General features: G+C 42.1%; 1 protein-coding gene across 4 annotated transcripts in view; it reads right to left on the bottom strand.

The window, feature by feature from the left end:
* The window catches only part of ZNF521 (zinc finger protein 521), a 305,133-nt gene that overhangs the window by 164,937 nt on the left and 127,136 nt on the right, over nucleotides 1–13,060 (bottom strand). For all 4 annotated transcript variants that reach the window (XM_061130695.1, XM_061130692.1, XM_061130694.1 and 1 more), the window contains one exon: nucleotides 9,548–12,900. In XM_061130695.1, the coding sequence (XP_060986678.1) occupies nucleotides 9,548–12,460 (2,913 nt within the window). In that variant the 5' untranslated portion in view covers nucleotides 12,461–12,900. The remainder of the gene's footprint in view (nucleotides 1–9,547; nucleotides 12,901–13,060) is intronic.

The following is a 13,060-nucleotide window of genomic DNA, read 5'->3' as shown; positions in this document are numbered from 1 at the left end:
TGCCCTCTGATGGAGAAGGATAAGAGCCTTATGGAAGCTTTCTGATGGAAGAGACTGACTGAGGGGGAAACTGGGTCTTTAGTTATTTTTTACAGAATGTATTAAAAACAAAAAAATTTCTTTAAAAAATCACTTTAGTTTTTGTATAAAATCTTTTAACATAATGAATTTAATTTGTTTATATTACTTAAAAATTTAAAATACAAAATCATGAGCAAAACTTCCCTAAAATTTCCTTTTTCTATCTTTGCCTGGTTTTGATAAGATTTTCCTAGATTCATTAAATGAACCGAAGTGTTCCCTCTTTTTGTACTTTCTGGTACAGCTTTTGAATTATGTGTATGATCTGGTATTTTCTTTGTGGGAAGGTCAACAATTTATTAACTCTTTAGTATTTATGCAATCATTCTACTTCTCTCATTTTTTTTTTTTTTTGAGCCAGCTTTGGTAACATATTATCCTAAGACTGTTCCCATATAATCAAAATTATCCAGTTATTAGCATAAAGTTCTACACAGTATCATTTTATTCTTTGCCTTATGTGTTTTTTAGTACATTCTGTAAAATATTTATTAAGAAATAACATACACGTTAAATATGTGCATGTTATTTAAGGTTAAGTATATTGCCTGATGAAGTATACTGCCTGATTTATGAAATTTTACAATGGTGTGTAACCATCACATACATCTAGATATGGAATATTTTTAGCAACCAAAAGACTCCTTTCTGCCCTTTCCCAACTGACACTATGCCAAAGGTAACTATTCTGACTTTGATCATCAAATTAGTTTTGCCCATTCTTAAATTTTATATGAGTAGAGTTCTACAGTAGGATGTGCCTGATTCCTTTTTCTTTTTCATCATTCTTACAAGTCATCCAAGTTTTTACACAGCAATAGCTCATTCTTCTTTATTTCCATGTAGTATTTCATTATATGAATGAAATAACTTCAAGTCTTTGAAATAATTTCAAGTCTTTTAGCCTATTTAATGTTTTTTGATTACACCTAATTTTAAAGCATCTCATTAGCTTTGGGTAAACCCACTACATGTCAATGTATTTATTCTATTTTGACACTTCAACTGACTCCAGATTAAAGCTTAGATGCAAAAGCTATTAAGAATATTCTTCTTCATTATCTGTTAAATGTATGTATTTACTTCTCTTAGACATAAGCCTAGAAATAGATTAATGAATCACAAAGTAAGCTAGTAATCAGCTTTGCTATATACTGCCCAACAGTTTTTTAAAGCAGTTATACAAAATTATACTCCCACCAGTAAAGTAAGAGAGTTCCAGTTGGTCTTCTCTCTTGAAAACAATAATTCATGCATTTTTTATTTCAGTTATTTTGATATGTGTAATGGTTTCCCAACTATCTTTTTAACTTCTACACATGTGAAGTTATGGCTCTCCCTTTATTATTCATATTATTTATTTCTTGTTATTTTAACCTGATTAAACTTGCCAGAAGTTTGTAAACTTTGTTAGTCTTTTAAAAAACTTCATGTTTTACTTGGTTGGCCTCCTTGTTGTTTTATATTTCATTACTTTTTGCTCTTAGTTTTACTATTTCCTTCATTTCTACTTTTTTATGGGTTTATTCTCTTGCTCTGGTTCTAATGTCTCAAGTTTGATGTTATCTCATTAAGTTTTTTAAAAATTTCTAATATATATTTTTATGTTCTAATAACTTTCCCTATCAATACTACTTTACTTTGTATCTCACAAATTTTAAGAGGTAGCTATTTTTCCATTTGAAGTGTTTTTAATTGCTATTTTCTCTTTGTTCCATGGGTGGTTTAATTTTAAAATTTATGGGGTTTTAAAGATATCTTTTTCATTTAACATGTATTTGCTTTATGTTGAGAATTATGATAATAAGGGAGTGAAAGAGACCAGTTAGTTTACAAGGATAAGACTTGGATGGGAGAGAGAATGTGGGAGATGCAAATAGAAGAGAAAATATAGCACCTGGAGAGTGATTGACTCAAAAGATCAGGAGACCACACAAGATTTAAGAGATGCACACAATGCTTCAAATGAGGATAATTAAGGGAATGATGGAACACAGACAAAAGTTGGAGAGAAAAAAGAAATTATGATTTGATCAAATGGCTAGCACAATGTTCAACTGGTAATGGCAAAGAGGTAGCTGAAAATCTAAGATGGTACTTAACAAGAGGTTGCAAGCTGAAATTTGATATGTTAGCCATCTGTATGGGATAATAAGTCAGTAATAGGAAATGAGGGTAAGGGAAGAGACAAACATACTAAAAGTAGAACCCTTAGAAACATGCACACTTAAACAGTGAAAAAAAATATATATAAATAATGGAACTGGCTATTTAGGTTTTTTAAAAGCCATAAAGGCTGCTAAATTTCTAGAAACAAAAAGTACAATAGAAAACTGCATCTGTATTAGGTAGAAGGGGGGTGCAATACAATAATAAGAGATCCAGAATGTAGCTTTAAATTTCATTTCATTACTGAAAAGCATCTTGTATACTCACTAATCTCTACTTCGATATAATTTCAGCCAAAATGTAAAATGCTCCTGCTTAGCAGAATTCTACCACTACAAAGGGTGATTTCAGACTCTTGCCTAGTACTCAAGGAACAAAGATGTGAAATTCAAGATTCAAGGCGGTATACCAAAAAAAAAAAATTCTTCTTTTTGAATTCCAGAACTTATACAAGACATTGTATGCACATGGAAGCCTCAGCAAAAAAAAAATCCAGAACTGGAAGTAAATACAGGGACAATCTAGGGATGACAGTGGTAGCAAATTCAACGCATGATGCAATGATTAATGCATCACAGCGGATGGCAGGCAGTCATTTCCATGTTCCACACTCAATGCTTATGCCAGGGGTCATTAACTCCCCGTTCCAGTGCACTCTAGATGCCAAACAAATACTGAACACAAGAACAATAAATCTGAAAGCAGATTAAACTTGGCAAAGCAACTAAGGCTATTCCAAGAGCATTTTGAATTCTACATGTCTATTTGGTCATGTAATTTTTCTACCTAATTTTAAGATATTGTTTATTTAGAGGAAACTTAACTCATTTATTTTCGCTCCTTTAGCTTAGCAAAACTTAGCACCAGCCATTTGAGATACAAAAACTTTTGACATTTTTCTTTCAACCTCATATGGAAATTTTTATTATACAAAACAAATCAAAAAAGAATTCTGGAGCTTAAGTAGGCTCTGAATTGTCTACATATACATTTCTATTTTCAATGTAAGAACTATAAAGGAAGAATATTGAATTTGAGACACTTAAAACGGACCTTCACACCGAAGATGATGTTGAATTGTTGTAAATTTCAAGTCTTTTAGCCTATTTAATATTTTTTGATTACACCTAATTTTAAAGCATCTCATTAGCTTTGGGTAAACTTACTTACCTCTGTGGGTATTAGTTACTAGATATACCTGCACCTGGGCTTCCCACATGGCTCAATGGTAAAGAATCCGCCTGCCAATGCAGGAGATTCAGGAGATATGGGTTTGATTCCTGAGTCAGGAAGATCCCCTGAAGAAGGAAAGGGCAACCCACTACAGTATTCTTGCCTGGGAAATCCCATAGACAGAGGAGCTTGGTGGGCTACAGTCCCATGGTGTTGCAAAGAGTCAGACACGACCTAGAGACTAAACAACAACAATACCTGCATATACATCCAAAGATGGAGTATACACTATTTTGTCACTTTGAAGTACTAATACTATGTTGATTTATTCAACTGATATTTATCAAGCTCTTGTGATAAGCTGTTGGATGTTCATAGGTAAGAAAAGGGAAGATGGAAATAAATGAGTAAAGAAAAATGACTATTTTAAAAAGAAAATCTTTAGGAGGAGACCAGCTTTGATAAGATTTTCAGGGAAGGCCCACTTGACAGCTTAGAAAGAGACAGTGGTACAGAGAAGTTGATTCAGAAGTGCAGGTCAGGTGAGGAAGCAAGACAGGTGAAGACTCCAAAGCAGACGCCTCTCACCCCACCCCGCCAGAAGCTGGAAGGCTACGCACAAAGCAGGTGGAGGTGGCGCTGGAATCAGATGAGGGCAGCCATGCTGGCCGGGATGTGCATGGCGTCATAAACTGGTGAGAGGTTGGAATTTTATTTGAGAGAAATGGGAAGGCATTGAAGAATTCTATGTGACATCCTGAGATAGACTGACATGTCCACAAGATGCCTTCCCACTTCAGCAGGAAGATTGGATGAGAAGCAGGCAGAAGAGGAATTTCTCAGAAGGCTACTGAGGTATCCTGAAATGACTGCAGCCTGGACCATGATGATGGCTTTGGAGATGGAAAGAAGAGGATGGGATGCTCACCTGAAGTAGAATCCATAGAACTAACAGATTAGACATGGGGAAAGAGGGAAAGCTGGGGACCAGGAGGGATTCCTGGGTTTCTTGCCTGATAATTGGGTGTAGGATGGATCCCTTTACCAAAAATGATGGAAGTTTGGGAAAAGATAGGCTTCAGGTGAGAGAATCGAGAGTTCAGTAAGTACACAATAAACTTCAAAAGGCTAAGAGAGATACAAATGGCAAAGTTAAACTGTCAGTGGAACACAATAATCTGGAATTAAGAGGAGAACTAGGCTAGAAATATATTTGGGAAATGCTAGTAAAGAAACAGTTACAGAAGCATGAATGGATGAGATGCTATGGAGAACAGACACAGAAGAAGGAGGACTGAAGAATTCTACACTTTTGGAACAGGCAGAGGATGAGAAATCGCTAAAGGCAGAAGAAGGAAGAAAACTAGGAGAAGGAACAGCGTGAAGGCAGACAGAGGCGCAGCAAGGGGAAGGTCATCCACTCTGTAGAGTGTTGTGGAGATGAACCTGGAGACCAGTGGCAATCTTGGCAGGACAGCAACAATTTTCTTGAGAACACAGACCTTGAAGTGGAGTGGAATAACAACAATAGACCCGCACACACTCAGAATATCTACGACAAAACTTCAATAACAATAAAACAAGGCTTGAGTCCAAATGCGGTCAAAAGAAGAGTAGCAATCCTATAGTACATGAATGCAGAAGAAGAACACGAATTTATTTAACACCTTCTAGGTTCCGGTCACTGAGTCAGGTGGGTTTCTGCATGAGCCAGCTATCTTGTCATACTACCCTGGGTGGGGAAATGTTCTGAGAGAACCACCAGCCAGACATGGCCCCGAGGCATCTGCCTATGATGGGCCCGGCATTGAATTTGGAATTGGAAAGCCTGCATCCTCTGGGCCTCTTGTCTACCACTTATTAACTGTGTGACCTTAGATCTCCATTTATCTGGGTCTGTTTCACTGTCTGTAAAACAAGGCAGTTTAACCAGACGATGGCCGCTGTCACTTCTAGCTTTGATTCTGTGGCATCGTATAGGCATCTAGGAATATGGAATTGGTAACCCTTGCAAGAGCAATTTCAATGGATAGTGGGGATGATGTGAACTGAAATGTGAATATATAAACCCTCAGAGAAACCTGGCCATGAAGGACCTTAAGGAAATGAAGGCAGATGGAGACATGCTTCCAATATCATCAGAACACAACACTTTGAGGTTCAGATGGGGCAGCACCTGACCAGGGAGCCAGGCTAGTGTCAACGAGCTCCAAAAGAAGAACCAACATTTACTCAACATGTAGTAAAGGTCAGTGAGTCTGCAAGGTGCTTCATGTGTGGAAAATGCTAGCTGTCCAGTGTTCTTCCTGCCCCAAATTCTCTCTGCCATTTATGGAATCACTGCAGATACAAATTCATATGATGGTCAATCTCTGAGGAGCAAATGGAAATGAATAGGTTTCCCCCACCTCCTGTTTTTTATTCAAAACATAGTCTCCACAGTAAATTTAGGTTAATACTCATAGAATTTTGGTACAAAGAGAACATTTTTCACAAATTCAGAAGTCATCACACAGAAGAAGTGGGAATGTAAACTCAGGTCTTCTGTCTTCAATTCCAAATTTCTTCATCACAGACCAGCTACTTACTATTACCCTTCTTTAATTGTCACATACCATATCTTTCATCTATTTCTTGGATTATATGGGTTTATATACTACTTACCCTTCTATAGATTATATCTAAATCCTTTCTAAATAGGTACTCTAGTCTGGACCAAATAACTATCTTTTTCAGTCTTTGGAAGATGCATTCCAGTTTCTATCATTACCCTTTTGTGACTGTAAGTCAGAGTCCAGAAAAATCTAACCTGGTTCTTGATAATATCTGGTATTCAGGTTTTATTATCTCCTAAGGTCTTCTTTTCTCTTCTGAAGCCTCAATCCTCAGCAAGAAGAGAAGAAAATACCACCTACATTGCTAAGTCCTTTAATTTCCACCTAAGACATCTAAGTCAATGAACATACACATGATACTTCTTTTTATGATAAAATTTAGTCCTAACTGGTATGCCTGCTTTTTGGCAAACTCTTCTGTAAAGGTGAAGACCTTTACTTCTGTTGATAAAAATTTCCACAATATTCACAATGAGAAGTCATAGAGGCTTAATTTGACTAACAAAGAATGAGAACAAAGTAAAATTATATGTCTTTCTCATCAATGCATTTTTTAGGCTCATTGTTTTTAAAACTTTACATATGTTTAGATAATTTTCTATTCCAAGTCCAAATAATATGGTCTACTTACATTTTTTTATGGTGGAGAGTATCAGAAAGGAAGTAGGCACATAAAATTTTTATGACAAATAGCATAATAAAGAAAAACAGTAACAAGGGTGAAAATGTTGAATAGATTAGTGTACTGTTAAGGCACAAAGAAAAAATGTACAACTGAATCTTAATATCTAGTCAATTAAAGACACTACTACAAGTTATTATTATTCAGATTTAATAAGAAGGTATTCTTTTGCATGGAGTCATTTTTAACCCTCAGTAGCTAGGTGTTTGAAAAAGAGTATTGTTAAGAATTAAAATTAAAAAGTACTTTAAAAAGTTTTATTCTATATAAGTGAAGGATATAGTTAAGCTTTATAATTATCATTAAGATTTTAGGTATAACTGAAGACTTGACCATCCCTCAAAGATAAATTTCCCTTGGAATTCCCGAGCAGTCCAGTAGTTAAGACTTCACCTTCCACTGCAGGGGACACAGGTTCAATCTTGGTTGGGGAACCTAAGATCCCACATGCCTTTCAGCCCAAGAGTAAAAATAAACAAACAAATAGAAATAAATAAATTGGGCCAACATATTTAAAAAGTACCATTAAAAAAGGCAAATTTCCCAAATCAACTCTAACCAAATTAACAGGCAAAGACTATTAATATGCCCTTCTTCATTTTTAAAATATTTCACCTGAAATGGTATTATGTTGTTGTTGTTGAGTTGATAAGTCATGTTTGACTCTTTGTGACCCCATGGACTATAGCCCACCAGGCTCCTCTGTCCATGGAATTCTCCAGGCAAGAATACTGGAGTAGGTAGCCATTCCCTTCTCCAGGGGATCTCCCTGACCCAGGGATTGAACCTGGGTCTCCTGCACTTCAGGTAGATTCTTTATCGTCTGAGCCACCAGGGAATTTCCCTAAATGGTACAATACAGAGCAATTTAGAAATATCAGAAAATCTAAACCATGAACAGATAAGAAGAAACAGGAAAATTCCTTTCCAAAAACAATCTACTAAGAAACAAGAACTGAATTTTGCTTGATTTTAAATGCGTACATACCACCACAATCATACACACACACATTAATTAATTTAAAACCCCTTTTAGGCACTATTTAAATTGAACCTGAATATAAAAACCCTTCTATATATGTAAAGCACAACAAAACAAAAGAGAGGAATAATTTTCAAAAACATGCCTTTAAAAAAAAAAAAAAAAAGAACTCTTGTTCAAAAGCATTTAAAAATAAAACATTTGGGGAAATCTGAATACAGACTTATATAAGATAGTACAGATTTATTTCATCTCTTTAGCTGATTCCGTGGATGGAGGTGCCTGGTAGATGTCAGTCCATGGGGTCACAAAGAGTCAGACATGACTGAGTACCTTTCACCTTTAGCTGATTTCAATAATTTCTGGGCTAACGATACTGTGGTTAAGTAAGAAAATGCCTTTATTCTTAGGAGACATGTTATCTACAATTTACTTCCATATAGCTCAGATTAATATAAAAAAGGTTGCAAAGACAGAGAAAAATCTGACAAAATGTTCCTATCTGGCAGATTTGTGACATGGATACATGAACACACACACACCTGTTCTTTGTGTTATTCCTTTAACTTTTCTCTAGGTTTAAACATGATGGATATAAAAAGTTGGAAAACATTTCAGTTCATATAATGACAACTAGCAATACTTGCTTCCAAAGAAATGATTTGATCCAACACACGCGTCATGAACCGTTATCAAAACGACGTCCTTCCGGTTTGAAAAGATTTCATTTCTTTAGAGGACAGAAAGGTGAGGATTTATTTTCGGAGGAGAGAGGGGAAAGCGACTTCAAAGCTGGGGAGTCTGCCTGTTCACACAGAGGCTACATCTGGGGAAGAGGGGCTCTGTGTTCCTCTTCTCAGCTCTCCCCTACCAGCTGACTGATGGCTATCTGCAGGGAGCTGCAGGAGGCCTCAGAGAGGGGGTGAGTGCAGAGACAAGATAAGGAAAAGGCGGTGACCTCAGACTGAAGGGAGACGGGTCTCCCTGGGGTTTTCATTTTGGTTGGATCTCCAGATAGGGACAGGTAGGAACGGGGAGAGAGCTATTAGAAACTAGGTGATAAAGCAGAAAGAAATGATAATAAAACAAGCCATCCTTGGCTCAGCTTCAAGGAAGGATGACTTACAAAACTATTTCACTGTAAATGAACTTGTTTTTCAACTGTGGAGGGGAAGAACACAAGACGACTCTTCAGCTAAGAAAATGTTCATTTTGAAACCCAAATCCAGAGAGTGAAGACTTGGGGAGAGTGCCTTTAAAATGAACATGGAGCATGTGGAGCTTAATAAATGGAGGGGCTCTTAAAAACTCCTATTGTGAGAAAATATCTTCCTCACCACCCAGAAGACAAAGACAAACAGTGAGGGTTGACAACACCATATTAAAAAGCCATCCCTACCCAATTTGTTATCCACAAATATATATATATATTCTTTTTAATTTACTCTAAGCCAGCATGTCGGCTCATAACATCTCGTTTTTATGTCATTCTCTCTCAGGTATACACACAAGTCGGATCTGGGGATTTCAACTCGCGGTGCAACTACACTGAGATTCCAGATCTCAGGTGGTGTTGGCATGAAAGCCGGTCTCTGCAGTCACAGAGAAGACAGTATCCTATGGAGTCTGGAATTAGTCCTACTTTGCACCATTCAAGCCCAAACTGCTGCTTCGCAAGAAGCAAGCCATCCTTGTTAATGGCCATGGCGGAAAAACACCACTGCCTTTCAATCTAAAGCATCTCTCTGCACAGGACAACGAATAAAGCTGAGGAAAGGGTAAACCTACAGTGGAGAGGGATGTTTGGAGAGGTTAAAGGGCAAGCATCAGAAAAAGGCGAGTTACCTCATCTGATTGCGAGGGGCTGATTCTGGGCATGGGCGAGACTTGCGGCGTTTTCAACTGCGTGCTGTTACTGTCGGGCACCAGCTCTCGGTGGACCGTTTGAATGTGGTTCTGGAGTTCACTTTCAGACTCAAACTTGACGTTGCAGCTGGAGCAGCGCGTCTTGGGGGCGCCGGCCTTGCCCTTGCCCTCCACGGCCCCCAGGTTCTCGGTCTGGCCCAGGCCCGGTCGACTGGAGCCGGGAGCGATGTTGACACCGGGACTGGCGCTCTTACTGAGGTTCACGCAGCCTGCGCACAGACCGTAGGGCAGGCCGTTGATGTCCAGTTTCACCAGATCTTGCTTGGAACGGAATTCTTTGAGGCAGGACGCGCACTTGTACAGTTTGGGGACGTGCGGGCCGCGGCCCGTGGCCTGAACCGCGGCCCCGTTGCCTGTCTTCTGCATGTGGAACGTCCCGTGGATTTTGAGCTCCAAGGTGGAGGTAACCGTCTGCATGCAAACCACGCAGCGGAACCCCGTCAGGGAGTTCCGCAAGTCAGGGTGCATCTGGCAATGCTCCAGGAACTCCTCCTCGCTCTGCAACGGCATCTTGCAGATGCGGCAGTTTCCCGTATCCAGGCTCTTACTGTGCGTGACCTTGTGTTCGGTCAAGGTCAAGAGCGAGGGGAAGCGCTCCCCACAGATGGGGCACATGTAATGTTTCACGGGGCCCAGGTGCGTCTGCATGTGCTCCCGGAGGCCGTTCTCCGAGAAGAAGGTCCGCGAGCACACGTTGCACTTGTAGTTCCCTTTGATGAGCTCGGCTTTCTTCTTGACGATGGCGCTCTCCCCCGGCCGGATGTTGTGGTCCCGGAGTTGATGGTTCTGCAGGAGCGTCTCCATGGTGTAGGCCGCCCCGCAGATGTCGCAGCCGTACATGGGCTCCGAGGTGTCCACGTCCTCCTCGCTGCCGTCGTGGCTGTTGTGGGACTCCTGGCTGTTGGTCAGCAGGGTCTGCAACTCCACCTCCTCCTTCTGGCCCGGCTCTGAGGCCCCGTTGGCGCCGCAGTTGGGCGTCTTGGTGTCGAAGACGCAGTGCTTCTCCCGCAGGTGCTTCTCCAGCAGGATGATGGCGTGGAAGGCCTTGCTGCAGAACTGGCAGTTGTACTTCTTGCTGTGCGTGGTGATGTGGCACTGGAGCTCCACCTCGGTGCCGAAGGACTCGCCGCAGAAGATGCACTTGTGCACTTTGCCCTGGTTCTCCAGGTGGTTGTGCTTCACGTGCAGCTGCAGGTCCGTCTCGTTGCGGAAGTCCCAGTTGCAGGAGGTGCAGCGATACACTTTCTTCTCGTTACTGTGCTTCACGGCCAGGTGGAGCTGGATGGAGACCTTGGAGTCGAACACCTCCTGGCAGAGGGTGCAGCGGAAGAAGACGAAGGTGTGCATGTCCAGCAGGTGTTTCTGCAGGTCGTCCACCGACGTGAACTGCTTGTCACAGCTCTCGCAGATGTAGTACGTGGAGGTGATCATGAAATGAATGGTCACGTGCTTCAGCAGGGACTCTTGATTGGGGAACTCCTTGTTGCACTGAGGACAGGTCAGTTTCGGAAGCACGGTGTCCAGGTGGGTCTTCAGGTGAGTCTGAAAGCCGTCCAGGGACGTGTACTTAGCACCACACTGATTACAGATATATTCTCCGGCCTGCCTTGCAGGCGCCCCTCCTACCGCCTGCATCATCTTCAGAGATGTCTGCTCTATGGCCACAGGTGACAGGGGACTCAAGGCCCTGGATTTCTTCCCGTTGTGGATATAATTCAGGGCCAAGGGAATGTTTTTATGATTCTCTTTGATGTGCTTGTTCAGTTTAAGAACGCTGTTGAATATGGGGGAATTTGTACAATAGGAACAAGAATAGACTTCTACAACTGGCTCTTTCGGAGTCCCAAGCACTGGGGACCCAAATCGGGAGCCACTGAGGTCACAATGGACCTGTCTTATATGCTCTTCCAGCGAAGAGTCAGTGAGGAACCCCATGTAGCAGTGGGGACAGAAGAAAGCATTGCTGTCCTTTGCCGCGGGGTTCGCAAATCCGTGAGAACATCGGATGTGTTCCTGAAGGGTGTTGAGGTCGTTGACAACTTCAGAGCAGAAGTTGCACTGGTAGACTATGGCGGGCAAAGCAGAAACAATCAGACCTGGGTCCTGAGCTTCGTGCACTTGCTTAAGATGTTCATTGAGGTTATAGAGGGAGGGCAGTACCTCCAAGCAGTACTGACAGATGTGGGCCTGTTCTGGTTTATCTAAATGCATAGTTTTCAGGTGAATCTGCAGAACCGCCAGACTGGAAAACAACTGCTTGTTGCAGTAAATACAGCTGTAGGTGACCTTCGCCTGTTTACTCGAGGGGACGGTCATGTCTGGGGTCTGCTGAGCGGCCCGCTTCCTCCCCCGACTCTTTGGGATGGGTGGGGCGGCTTCCACCATGGTCGAGCTGTCCACTGAGAGGTTGGAGTCCGGGGTCGTGCTGGACACGGAGGTGTAGCCCACCGTGACCAGGGAAGGGCTGTTGCTGTGGTTGCATGACTCCGGTTGCTGGTGACTGTCCATGTGGCTGTAGAGCTCCTCGACGCTGTGGAAGCTCTCGGAACAGATGCTGCAGGAGTTCTTCTTCTCCCCACCGTGCATCTGCTCCATGTGGTTCATCAGGGAGGTCTCCTCCACGAAGAGCTCGTGGCAGTAGACGCACTGGAGGGCCGCCCGGTCCTCGTTCGGGGAGCACTCTGGGTGGCACTCGGCAATGTGCTTCTGGAGGTCTTCCGGGAAGTCAAAGCCTTCCTCGCACTGACTGCACTTCTGAGTGTCCTTCATCTTCCAGTCCTCCATCCTGGAACCCGACTGGGAGCCGTCCTTGTTCCTCTCGTGGACCTGCATGTGCCCGTGTAAGGAACTAGAGGACAGGAACCCACGGCGACAAATGGCACATTTATATGGCTTGTTGGACGTGTGAGTCTTCAAGTGGATCTTCAGGTGATCACTTCTGGAGAAGGCGGCGTCGCACTCACTGCAGTGGTACTTCTTGTCCCCGGTGTGGAGCTTGATGTGGCGGTCTCGGCTCCGCTTGTGTTTGAACAGCCGGCTGCAGTAGGTGCACTTGAAAGGCAGCTTGTCGCTGTGACTCTGCTCATGGTGCTTTAGGTAGCTGAGACGGCTGAATGACTTGTCACAGAACTGGCACGGATACGGGAGTCCGGGGCCACCTTCTTCCTCTCCGAAATCACAACCTTCTCCGTGGCTGGGGGAAGTCTGGTCCTTGCTCGAAGGTGAGGAAGCTGGCCAGGAGCAGGTGGGGTCATCCTCTACATCTACTCCATCTGCAACGAGAAGATGGGAACTTTTCACTTTCCGGGTCGAGAGTTCAAGAACGAGTTTACTGTACTGTTTCAACAAGTACACAGGGCCAACTCGAACCTTGTGAGGGGAAAAAAAAGGAGGAGAGACTATTTGGATGGAACACTTTCAAATCTGAGCCCA

This window comes from Dama dama, chromosome 27 (assembly GCF_033118175.1).
Source record: "Dama dama isolate Ldn47 chromosome 27, ASM3311817v1, whole genome shotgun sequence".
Classification (NCBI taxonomy): domain Eukaryota; kingdom Metazoa; phylum Chordata; class Mammalia; order Artiodactyla; family Cervidae; genus Dama; species Dama dama.
The sequence above is the reverse complement of the archived record's forward strand: the minus strand, read 5'-3'. Positions and strand labels throughout refer to the sequence as shown.